This window comes from Panicum virgatum, chromosome 4K (assembly GCF_016808335.1).
Source record: "Panicum virgatum strain AP13 chromosome 4K, P.virgatum_v5, whole genome shotgun sequence".
NCBI lineage: Eukaryota > Viridiplantae > Streptophyta > Magnoliopsida > Poales > Poaceae > Panicum > Panicum virgatum.
Genome location: NC_053139.1, coordinates 10,272,392 through 10,285,352, shown reverse-complemented (window position 1 = coordinate 10,285,352; position 12,961 = coordinate 10,272,392). Strand labels below are relative to the sequence as shown.

Sequence of the window (12,961 nt, the reverse complement as noted above, 5' to 3'; positions counted from 1 at the left end):
GAGGAGAAGGAGAGGAGAGCGAGGCGTAGACGGAAAGTGAGGCAGGTGGTGGCTCGGGAAGGCGTCGTGGTCGACTTGGCGGCGTCACCGACGGCCAAGCAACGCGGCGATGCCCTCGACGGCCACGCACGGCTTCGGGAGCGTCGGTGCCATTACTGCGAACCGTGCATCACCGGGAGAAACAGGGAGAAGGAAGATGAGAGCATGACATGTGGGGTCCACATGTAAGCTCCAATTTGGCTAAACTTCCTTAATCTTTGGGGAATTCGTAATTTTGATTTGAATTTGAAAATTGGATTGTTACAATCCTTCCCCCTAAAAGAAATCTCGTCCCGAGATTTAGGAGAAAAGTGGCGAATTGAAAGGAAGTCGGAAAATCATATACCTTGGTATAATTGGAGCAACTCAGGACATTTGGATTGAACAAATTCCTCCGTTTCCCAGGTAGCTTCTCGCTCTGAGTGATTACTCCACTGTACCTTATAGAAATTGCTGGTTTGATTTCGAGTGACCCGAGTCTTGCGATCAATAATTTTTACTGGATGCTCTGGATAGACAAGATCGGGCTCCACTTGTAACTTTTCTATGTCCATTATCTTGTTCGGAACACGGAGGCATTTCCTGAGCTGGGAGACATGGAATATATTATGAACTGCGGATAATTGGGCAGGAAGTTCCAGGCGATATGCTACTGGCCCACATTGTTCGATGATAGGAAAAGGCCCAACATAGCGAGGGGCGAGCTTTCCCTTCACACCGAACCGTTGGACTCCTCTCATCGGAGATACCCGTAAATAAACATGATCTCCCACTTGGAACGAGATCGCTTGACGTTTCTTGTCCGCATAGCTTTTCTGCCGGGATTGAGCTATTTTCAAGTTCTCCTGTATAACCCGGACTTGTTCTTCCGCCTCACTGACCATATCAGGGCCGAATACATTTCTTTCACCGGCTTCTGACCAATTCAATGGAGTTCTACACCTTCGCCCATATAACGCCTCAAAAGGAGCCATCCTGATGCTCTCTTGATAGCTATTATTATAAGCGAACTCAGCTAAGGGTAGAGATTCATCCCACTTCTGACTGTAGGTGAGTGCACATGCTCTAAGCATATCCTCCAGAATCTGGTTAATTCTCTCTGTCTGACCATCTGTCTGAGGATGATAGGCCGAACTACGGATCAGTTGAGTGCCCAGAGCGGCGTGAAAGTGCTCCCAGAACCGGGCAATGAACTGAGTGCCCCGGTCCGAAATAATTGTCTTTGGAATCCCATGAAGACTCACAATACGGTCCATATACAGTTGAGCGTATTGCTTCGCTGTATGTGTGGTCTTTACCGGTAGAAAATGGGTCGATTTGGTGAGGCGATCCACAATAACCCATATCGAGTCATACCCCTTGGAAGTTTTGGGTAAGCCGACTATGAAATCCATACTGATGTCCTCCCATTTCCAGGATGGAATACTCAAAGGCTGAAGAGGACCTACTGCTTTCAAATGGCTCGCCTTGACCCTTCTACAGGTGTCACATTCAGACACATATTTAGCAATCTCCCGCTTCATTCTTGTCCACCAGAATCGTTGCTTCAAATCTTGATACATTTTATTGCTGCCTGGGTGGATAGAATACCTAGAGAGATGAGCTTCATCAAAGATTTGCTTTCGGAGCTCTAAATCTTTAGGTACCACCAAACGATCCTTGAACCATAGAATTCCAGCCTCATCTAAATGAAAACAATTCACCCCCGGGTCATTTTCCGCAAGTCTTTGGCGAATCTTTTCCATCCCGTCATTATGTTGTTGAGCAGAAATAATCCGATCTCGAAGAGTAGATGAAAGGACCAAATTATCAAGACTGCCTTGCGTGATGATCCCCAAGTTTAATTTTTCCAGTTCATAACAAAGGGTCTCATTGAAAGGCACAATAGACAGGCAGTTGCACTGAGCCTTGCGGCTTAAAGCATCTGCAACCACATTGGCCTTACCCGGGTGATAGTGAATCTCCAAATCATAATCTTTAATCAATTCCAACCATCGCCTTTGGCGTAGATTTAGCTCATTCTGGGTGAAAATATACTTGAGACTTTTATGGTCCGTATATATGTGAACAGGATTGCCCAGAAGATAATGACGCCAGATCTTCAAAGCATGAACCACTGCTGCTAGTTCTAAATCATGAGTGGCATAATTTTCCTCATGTCGCCGGAGTGCTCGGGAAGCATAAGCAATTACTCGACGGTCTTGCATGAGGACACAACCTAAACCCGTACCTGATGCATCACAATATACATCAAAGGGTCGAGTAATATCAGGTTGGGCTAAAACAGGGGCAGATGTCAAAAGTTTCCTCAGGGTCAGGAAAGCCTGATCACATTTATCATTCCAATTAAATTTTACCCCTTTCTTGAGCAACTCAGTCATGGGCTTAGCAATTTTTGAAAAATCCGGAACAAACCGCCGGTAATATCCTGCTAGCCCAAGAAAACTCCGAATTTCCGGAATAGATGTAGGTGCTTCCCAATTCAAAACATCTTGGATTTTACTAGGGTCAACAGAAATTCCATCTTCTGATATAACATGACCCAGGAATGGAACCTTCTTCAGCCAGAACTCACACTTAGTGAATTTGGCATACAACTCGTGTTCCCGAAGACGCTGGAGAACAATGCGAAGATGCTCAGCATGCTCTTCTTCATTTTTAGAATATATAAGAATGTCGTCGATGAAAACCACGACAAACTTATCCAATTCGGGCATAAACACCGAGTTCATGAGATACATGAAATGAGCCGGGGCATTCGTCAATCCAAATGACATAACGAGGTATTCATAAAGCCCATATCGTGTGGAGAAAGCCGTTTTTGGAATATCTTCGAGCCTAATTTTTATTTGATGATAGCCCGATCGAAGATCAATTTTGGAGAATACCTTGGCCCCGACTAACTGATCAAACAAAATATCAATTCGGGGGAGTGGATATTTGTTTTTGATAGTGACAGCATTCAAAGGCCGATAGTCCACACACAACCTGAGGCTTTGATCTTTCTTTTTAACAAAGAGCGCTGGACAGCCCCAAGGTGAAGTGCTAGGACGGATATAACCCTTATCAAGCAACTCCTGTAATTGCTTCTTTAGTTCTGCTAACTCATTGGGTGGCATACGATAAGGTCTTCTGGAAATCGGTGCCGTCCCCGGTTGCAATTCAATGGCAAACTCGATCTTACGGTCAGGTGGCATGCCTGGTAAGTCATCCGGAAAAACATCCGGATATTCACACACCACTAGTATTTCAGCCAGACTTTTGGCCTTAACCTGATTCACTGTGGATGTCGAAGGCATATGGTCCACCAGATTCAAAGTCATAGAACCATGGATGGAAGAGTTAATATGCACAGATCGTGAGGTAGTGTCTAGAAGAACTCCTCGACCATCCATCCAGTTCATGCCCAATATAATATCTACACTCTGAGTTGGTAGAATTATAAGGGCCGTAGGAAAAACTTTCTCTTGCAACTGTAGGGGTACTTGCTTAACAAATTGATTGGTGATTAATCTTCCCCCAGGTGAGTGAATATGGTACGGCTTGGACATGCTCTCTATTTTTAGTTCCAGTCTAATGACACACTCCTTGCTAATAAACGTGTGAGATGCACCCGAATCAAATAATACGGTAACAGGTTGATTATGAACTGAAAACATACCCGCCATAACTTGAGCTCCCTCAGGAACATTCTCTAGCGTGGTATAATGCACGCGTCCTGGCTTGAAATGAGCCACTTTCGGCTTCTGATTGTGCTGATTAGAACCCTGAACTTGTTTAGGTGGCATAGGGCATTCGCGTGCAAAATGACCAACTTGACCACAGTTGTAACAGGGAGGAAGATTAGGGCGTACACTCTGTGGCTGCACCCACGTCTTCTGCATATTTTGCTGAGGCACCGGAGATCTGGTTACCCCTTGAGGTTGTGGGTACTGCTGTGGTCTATATCCCGACTGGTACTGTGTTGGCCTATAACCTGATTGCTATTGTGGAGGCTGATATGTGGCCTGATACTGTACTGGTCGGTACACCGGCCGATGCTGATAAGGTGCACGAGGGGGTCCGGCCTGAATCAGACGAAACCTCTGATTAGCCTGACTAGAAGATCCACCCATTGGTGCCTTCCTCTTTTTCTCTGCCTGATGAGCTATACGGGCGTCCTCTTGAGTGATAGCCCCATTGACCAGCTCACTAAAGGTGTTGAATTTGAACATAATCAAACGTTCCTGGAGCTTGCTGCTAAGCCCCTGCCTGAAGCACGCTTGTTTCTTTTCATCTGTTTCCACATGATACCCAGCATATTGAGACAAAGTGTTAAAAGCTTGAGCATATTGTGTCACAGTATTATTGCCCTGTTTCAGAGCCAGGAACTCATTGAGTTTCCTGCGAATAACCCCTTCAGGGATATGATGTGCTCTGAAAGCTTCCTTGAACTCATCCCAAGAAAACCGAGTGCCAGCAGGGAACATAGCTACGTGATTATCCCACCACGTACGTGCAGGACCTCTGAGCTGCTGAGCTGCAAATGATGCCTTGTCATTGTCATCATACTGATATAGAGTGAACTTGGACTCAATGGTCCGGAGCCAACTGTCAGCTTCCAGTGGCTCATCCGCCTTATGGAAAAGCGGTGGCTGAGTACCCAAGAACTCCTGATACCCAGGGACAGGCGGCTGGTGATGATTATGATTTCCATGCCGCGGTGCAGCACCCTGATGAACGAGCTGACGGAGCAGTTCCGTCTGTTCATCGCGCCCAGTCAACATGGCCGCGATTGCCTCAACCAAATTGGGAGGCGGTGGCAGCGCATTAGCACCATTGGGCGCAGAGGAGTCATTATTGGTGTTCGGCATTCTGCAATTAATCATGAATCGATTAGTTCCAATATCTGATTAAATTAAATAATCATGATAGCAACTAATATTCAATTCATGAAAAATGCTGAATTTAGAACACTGATTAGATAACTCAATAATTGTATCACACTTTTGTGCCCCACAATTGTAATAAGAATGGCTGGATCATGCACGAGGGAGGTACAACTGTTTTTGCATCAACTTGTAAATACAACATAGGCCCCAACTAACTCTCAAAACCACAAATCTTCGCGGCATAGATTTGACAATATCTCCCAAACTATGCGTCCAAAAATTCACAACTTTTGCAAGCGAGTGGCTATCAAAATACTCTACAACTTTTGGTATAACTCGCTAACTCACTCTTATAATGCAATGAATGGTATTATGCATGATCGTCCTACGTCACTCTTCCAACAAAAATGCCGACAAATATAGGGCAATATACGTGGTCTTTTGGTGGCAACATACGCTCTCAATTATATAATCGATTTCTACACGCCTTAACTTACGAGTTCGTTTGTTAGTGTACCTGCAGAAATCACATGATATACAGATATATGCATATATCCACGACTGGACCCATCGTGCCAGCACACACGAACGGCCCCCATGTGTCCTACGCCACATGGGTAACGCATATGCAGTTGCCCACATATTCACACATACATCACCATCCACTATAGAGATGGCGCCCATGCGTTCAACGCTGCATGGACAGCGCTGCATACGTTACCGAGGCAACGTATTCACTTCCCGTACAAATCGCCTTACGGGACATCCAAGGGTACACGTGCCCCAAGGTACACGGTCACAACCAATCGCATGACAGATTTACATCTCGTAACATTGCCTTACGAGATGGCCGTGATTGCAATCACACGGTGGGAAGTCCGCGCTCCATATCAGGCGGCAGATAGCGACAGGCTCATTTGAATGGAGCCTTATCACCTCCTCGTATGCTCATCATACGGGACCCGCGCACGTATGAAACACGTGGGCTATTCTAAAGACTACCAAGAATTGCTCACCTTGCTTACCTCAGCGTAGGTGCGTCGTTACAATATTAAGTAAGGGTTGTGCAAGAAATTCAGGTTTAACAGAAAGAAATGTGCTGGAAGTCAGTGAATATAAATATTGCCACCAATTTATAAATAACCAAGTACTATATAGGGCTTAGTACGGATTTAATCGTAAAGCGTGACTGAAACGATTTTCCTTATACCCCAGAAATTAGTTTTTACTTTTAAAAATCTAGAAAATAGTCACATCCATACCACCCCTGGTGTATTTCGGCTCTGATACCAGCTGTGACAGAACCGCCAAATTAAAACTCAAATTAAGCTAAATGGCCATCATTTGAACACATCAGGCACATTTGGCTTAACGGTTTAATTTGACAGCCCTTTCAAAACCGTCATTCCGATCGAAATAAACACCAGTAGTCCCACGCGAAGGTGAGCGCAGGCAGTACAAATATGACGAATACATACAAATACGATTACAATACCGAGTAGAGTATAATGAGTTCTACAAATCTGGTTTAAGTACATAAATAATATACAAGAGCAACTTTAGTTTAAAACAAAGTCCGATGTAGCAAACTTGCCGGCTATAATACAGGAAACGCAACATCGAGTCACACACTCAGCCCACGGGTGTGTGATTCGGTAACTAGTAGGAACTAAACATCTGGTCCGGACACCTCCCAACCATCCGCGCCAAGCTGGACGAATTTAGCACAACAAGGGCAGAAGTCTATCTCATCCTGACCTGAAATAGTTTGAGCCACAACCCTGAGTATACTAATACTCCGCAAGACTTACCCGACTATGGGTATACATAGCCCACTATCTAGACATGCACGGCTTTCTGGCTGTGGATTATTTGCAGAAAAGCGTCTAAAAATGGATCCTTACTTTTAATATTTTAGCTCACATATTCTATGTAGAAAGACTCTCATCTAATATTGGCCTAACTAAAACAATCATGTTGGAGCATTACAATAATGATTCAAAATAGTTCCATCATGTATTCCTAATATTTCTAATACATTTCTACGTGGCGACAAAGAGATCAAGGCCCTCATAACCGCGAGACACGGCGAATCGATCCGATTTAACCTTGCAAGGTGGACCTAACCAACACGGCACGTATTTGCCCCGTCGGACTATACATGCCAACCATTTCCCTCCCCGCCTCGAACTACAGGAACCAGCCCAACGACATATGGTCAGCCGAGCTCAACGTGAGACCACCAAAAGTAAACATGTGCAACCCAATTCTCCGCGACTACTCAACTCGCCCCAGGAGTTGGGTGCGGGTTCCTGTACTTTCGAAGCAAGGCAGTACTCGGCTTACCGGTTTCGACTACCTCCTACTCCCGGTATGCGGTTAGTACAGTTCAATCCCCGATCAGCACTGCCACAACGACCGGTCCTTGATCGACACAGGCGAGGCTAAGACAACCAGGAACCCTGTCCTGCTGCCATACCTAAACATCATCACTTCCCGCCCGGTCTCACAATTCCATTTCACTTTCAATAACTCAGATACTGTAACATAACTATACATATAACTTATATCTCGCGAGTAACTGGAAATTACTCGTCTTCTAACATCCTATATCTCGCGAGTGACAAGCAGTCACTCGACTTCTATCGATACTTATTAAGCATAGCGTTGCTATCGCCCTATACATACTAGTACAACTCAAGGAACTACGGATCATGCAACTAGGTTTCAAATCAACTCCTGAAACGTAATGCATAAGTAATAGCAACATATATAGATGTCATAATTTTAAAATACTAGGACATGCACCGGGGCTTGCCTGCGGGCTGCTGCTCAGAGCTAGTGTCCACTGGGCCTTGGGCCGGGTCGTCACGAAACGCCTGCGGGGCTGGCTCCGTCTGCTCCTGCGGCTCCGCGATTACCTCGTATACGACTTCCTCAGTCGCGGATTCTATATGCATGCATATGAGACAATGAGTAGAAGCAATCATGAATTTGCCATTAGAAGATAAACATTAAACAAATTACAATTTACATAAAAGGATGCAAATATGGTGCTAATTAACTTTAATCCTAATGTTAGAAACAATTAGAGGCCAAATTATTAATTAGAGCATGATTTACTATAAAATAAAATACGACTAGCAAAGACATTATTAATTGCCTCTTATAATTTGTATAAAAATCTACATGTAAAATAAATATTATTATACCTATACAAATAATTAAGTTTGGTTACATATTATATTCATATACTAAACTAGGTCCTATTAGTATAAAAATTTTATGGTGGATCACTAATGTTTAAAGTAAGTTACTGCAAAAATTTCATAATTTTTCGATTAACAAATCTATAGAAATTAATTAAGCAAGACTAAACACAATCTAAATTATTGCAGGGGTAAAAAGGTCATTTTGCCACTGTGGATATTTTTCCTCCATAGATCTTACTCTAACAAACCCGACAAAATTTATTTCATATTTTTCGCATTTTTCCTTGAATTTATATGGAATTTACAAGCTATAGCGGAAAATAAACACAAAATAAAAGAAAAATCTCCCCTTAACTCCCCCACTGACCAGTGGGCCCCACTGGTCAGTGGGACAAAACAGAGGAGGGGCGGCTAAGCCAGGCCAGGCGCGAGCCATGGCGCGCTCGCCGGCGCAGGGGGGGCGAGGCCCGCGGCCGGCGGTGACCGGCGGCGGCCGCGCGGCGGCGCAATAGCAGCAGCGTGGTGGTGCCCACGCACGCGCTCCCAGGCGGCGAGGCGGTCGGCGCCGAGGAACCCTAGCGGCGGCGCTGAGCAGAGAAGGCGGCGGCGCGATTCGGGCCGGCGGCGGCGGGACCAAGCGGCGGCGGAGCGGCGCGGCTCAAGCATCAGCAGGGTAGGGCGGCCCTGGTGCTCGCGCTAACATGGAGGGGGGGGGGCGGCGCGAGCACGACGCCGGCGTGCGGCGGCGGCGAGCACGGTGGCCGGCGGCGGCATGGCGCGAAACGAGCGTGGAAACCTCGCGAACGCGAAGGAACGTGGAGAGCATGAGCACCAGTGGCTTACCTAAGGTCGATTTGAGCTGCTAGGCGAAGAGAACGGAGACCCGAGGTAGGAGTTCGACGGCGGAGTGGAGCTTGGCCGGCTTTAATGGCTGGCGGCCGGAAAAGCTTCGGTTCCCGGCGATGCAGGGGTCGTGGCTAGGATTGGAGGGGTTGGGAAGGTCGCTAGAGAGGTGGAGGAGCTTCGGGTGAAGTGGATTTGGAATTCGTGGAGCGGAGCTCGCGAATCAGGCCGACGAGCACGAGTTGCTTCAAACGCCGTCCATGGCGAACTCAGGGAGGAGAAGGAGAGGAGAGCGAGGCGTAGACGGAAAGTGAGGCAGGTGGTGGCTCGGGAAGGCGTCGTGGTCGACTTGGCGGCGTCACCGACGGCCAAGCAACGCGGCGATGCCTTCGACGGCCACGCACGGCTTCGGGAGCGTCGGTGCCATTACTGCGAACCGTGCGTCACCGGGAGAAACAGGGAGAAGGAAGATGAGAGCATGACATGTGGGGTCCACATGTAAGCTCCAATTTGGCTAAACTTCCTTAATCTTTGGGGAATTCGTAATTTTGATTTGAATTTGAAAATTGGATTGTTACACCTTCCTTCCCACCGTGTCGTCCTTTCCCCCCAGCAGGTCGACGTCCATCCAATCGGAGCCCGTCGGCTGGTGCTAGGCGCCACCATGGCTGACGGCGCAGTCGTTGGCGTGGCGCGCGCGGCTGGACGGCGGGGGACCTAGCTCCGGACGGCCTGATAAGACTGGCCTGGTTTCCGCGGCGCGCCGCCCGTTCGCCGGCGTCGCGACAGGCGTCGGGCGCGTGGCTCTCGTACGTCCAGCGCCGGCCGGTGTCATGGACGACGACGCTGCGGGCCGCGCGCGGCCACGGCGGGGCGCGAGCAGCGTGTGGCTAACGAGATCGGCCCGACCGCCGCCGGTGCGCGGTGGCCTGGCCCGCGCTTGTCTAGCCCCCGATCGGCGCCTTTTTCTCCCACGGGCGTCGTCGGGATTCCGGCAAGCTTTTCTTCTGCCTGTAAAGCGCAAAGGCTGTTCTGTTTTCGGGGGTCGCGGCCGGTGCCTTTTGCCGCGGCAGATCCCGGCGCAAGTGACCGGAATCATGGTGCTCCGCTGGGATGGGCGCACGGGTTGTGCCCTGGATCGTGCTCGCACGAGCGCGCCGGCCGGCGGCCACGGCTCGATGATGGTTTCGATCCGGATGATCCGCCGGCGGACCCACACCGGCGACCGGCCCGGGGGGGCACCGGTCTGCCGGCCTCACCGGCGTTCTGGGCCTCACCGGCCTCACCTTGTCTCACGCGCTGCTGTGCCGCTGGCCAATGGTCTGGACGCGCGCATACGGCCCAACCGCGATGTTGAGGCGTCCCGTGCGTGGTCCAACAAGCCTGGCAGGCCCACGACGGCATCCGCACGGACGCAGTGTAGTGCCTTGTTCGGCTGGCTGGCTGGCTAGATGGCTGGCTGATTTGACGTGAGAGAAAAACACTGCTGGCTGGCTGGCTGATTTGGCGTGAGAGGAAAATACTGTTGTGGCTGGCTGAATCTCCCAGCCGAACAAGGCATTGGCCAGGTGTTACGCATCATTATTTCGTACGTGTTTAGATAAAAAAAATTTGCCAAAAAAATGTCTCATCAAATATTTGAATGAAGTATTAAATGTGAACAAAATAAAAAACCAATTGCACAGTTTGTGTATAAATTGCGAGACAAATCTTTTGAGTCTAATTGCGCCATGATTTGACAATGTGATGCTACAGTAAACATTTGCTAATGACGAATTAACTAGGTTTAATAAATTCGTCTCGCAGTTTATAGGTAGAATCTATAATTTATTTTATAATTAGTTTACATTTAATATTTTAAATGTGTGTCTGTATGCTTTAGAAACTTTACACGTAAAGAACTAAACAAGGTGGGCATTGGTGATTTCAGGTATGACATAAGAAACTTTAAAATTGAAGTTGTTCCCCTTTCTCTCCTATGGAAGGGGCGAAATAATGGTAATACTCATATAGTGGGAAATGCGAATAGTGATTAGAATAACCTTAGAGACAAGTTCCGTCTTGCATTTTTTCCCCATACGGTAACACTATTAATCTTACGTTTGGACGGTCACATGCCACTACTGGCCCCACCTTCCACCACCGAGAGGTTTCTGGTTCACTCGTTGCCACGCCGTTCTTTTATTCGCTCGCGAGGGATCATTTTGCGCTGCTGTCGGACCTGTTGCAATCTTGCTCCTCCAGCCCGGGGCCGGCTCCCAGTGCCTCCGCCCGTGCTCGGCGCCGGTCCGTGCCCGCCCTGTCGCCGCCTTCCCCTCCGTGCAGCGCCGCCACTGCCGGCCCGTGCTCACCGCGCTGCCGTCCCTTCCTTCCCCGTCGTGCAGCGCCGACGCCCGTGCCCGGCAACACTGCATGAAAGTCACCGCCCGTTCCTTTCCCGCTGCGCAGTGCCGCTTACTAGCTAGTGCGTGCTACCCATGGCTGATTTTTCATCCAAATATAGCGAATCCACAGTTTTCATTAGCAGGATGGAGTCCTCTCGTGGTGGTGCACCTTGTTCTGATAACACAAGCAGCGGCGGCCTTGTCGACGGCAGCAGCAGTGTGCGGTTGTTCCCGTGCCTGTTCTACAACAAGACGTTTGTCAAGTCGCAGGCGCAGGGCCGGCACTAGAACGCGCACAAGAAGGAACGCATCGCTGGCAGCAGCTGGAACCCCAGCAGCACGGCGCTGCCTACCCATGCCCACTATCCCGCCTGCCCGTGCCCGCCGCACCGTGCCGACGCCTGCTCGCCCGGCCCAGCAATGTGTGGTAGCACCGCATGAAGGCCGCCACCCTCTCATCCCTACCTCGCACCCCCATCCCGGTCCTATGCCGTCGTTGTAGGAGAACGAGGAGAGGAGGGAGGGAGAAGAGAGAAAAGAAGAAGGAAGAAGAAAAGAGAGCCATTGACATGTTTTTAATCATTACTTTGTGATGTCGCAGTTGCCATTTCATGATGTTACAGCAAATTGAATTGTGCCATTGATGCTTTGGGGCTTCTTTCAATTATCCAACATGTTGCAAACGGGATTTTTTCATGTTGCGGTTGTGATTTCATTATATTACAACAGATTGTTTGAATGGCGCAAGTGACAATTTTATGATGTTGCGATGAGTGTTTTGGTCATAAGTCTCTTTTTTTGGTGATGTTGCAACTGTTGCGTTGAATATGTCACATGTTTGATTTGTGGATGTTGTCTCCTGATGATTTGACTTTGACTGGTGGAGAATTTTTTATCATCGCAAGATTGAACGTTGCATGTAACATGATGCCGATGTTGTGGTCGGGTTTTCCATTATCAACAGATGGCTAAGAAGTTTTTCATAAATGTATTTTTTAATATTGCGAATGTTGACTTTTTTATGTTACATGCGTTATTATGTTTTGATGTTGCATATGTTATTTTTAAATGTTGCAAAAAAATTTAAATCGGAGGGAACTTTTGATGCTAAACTACCGTCTGATACTAGGTCCGGATGTCGGACGTCCGGGCGCTAGCAGCACCCTTTCTCATATCCCCTATCGTTGCCCCATGAAGGGAAATTCTCAACTTCCAACAGATGAGAGGGAATCCATTGGTACAACTTGAGTTAGATTCTCAACATTAATCAAATTCGATTCAAATTTCTTTGTAGTTGATCATGTAGTTTTGTAATACTTCAGTCTGGATCTTAGAGGAGTGTGCCGTGTATCTTGACATCACTGCTAGAGGGTCTTTTGGACACCAATCCTCACCGCCCGCCATCGCGCCCACATACCACCACCATCACCACTGGTCCTGCAGCTACCCCCGGTACTTCTTTAGATTCCAAACCACATAACCCTTCTCAACTCAAACCTAAATTCCAAACCTTGCCTATAATGGTTTTGTCGAAGTTGTCATTATTGGAGAAGAGAAGGAGGTCGTCAAATTTCTCATAGGAGAAGAGAAGATGGTCAAAAGTAAAAAATAG

General features: G+C 47.8%; 1 protein-coding gene across 1 annotated transcript; it reads right to left on the bottom strand.

Annotated features, from left to right (window-relative positions):
- Nucleotides 1-4,022: 4,022 nt before the first annotated feature.
- LOC120701869 lies at nucleotides 4,023-11,706 on the bottom strand. The gene is made up of 2 exons (XM_039985677.1): nucleotides 11,519-11,706; nucleotides 4,023-4,893 (listed from the first exon to the last, which is right to left on the bottom strand). Exons 1-2 carry the CDS (start codon nucleotides 11,704-11,706, stop codon nucleotides 4,023-4,025), a joined length of 1,059 nt encoding a protein of 352 aa, XP_039841611.1.
- Between the last annotated feature and the right edge of the window lie 1,255 nt (nucleotides 11,707-12,961).

Bases quoted from the DNA above. Each gene is read 5' to 3' on its own strand.
- LOC120701869 (XM_039985677.1), bottom strand. From the start codon at position 11,706: ATGGGTAGGCAGCGCCGTGCTGCTGGGGTTCCAGCTGCTGCCAGCGAT. The intron at 4,894-11,518 runs GTGCACCACCAC...GATTAATTGCAG, and splicing joins GCTTGTGTTATCAGAACAAG to AATGCCGAACACCAATAATG.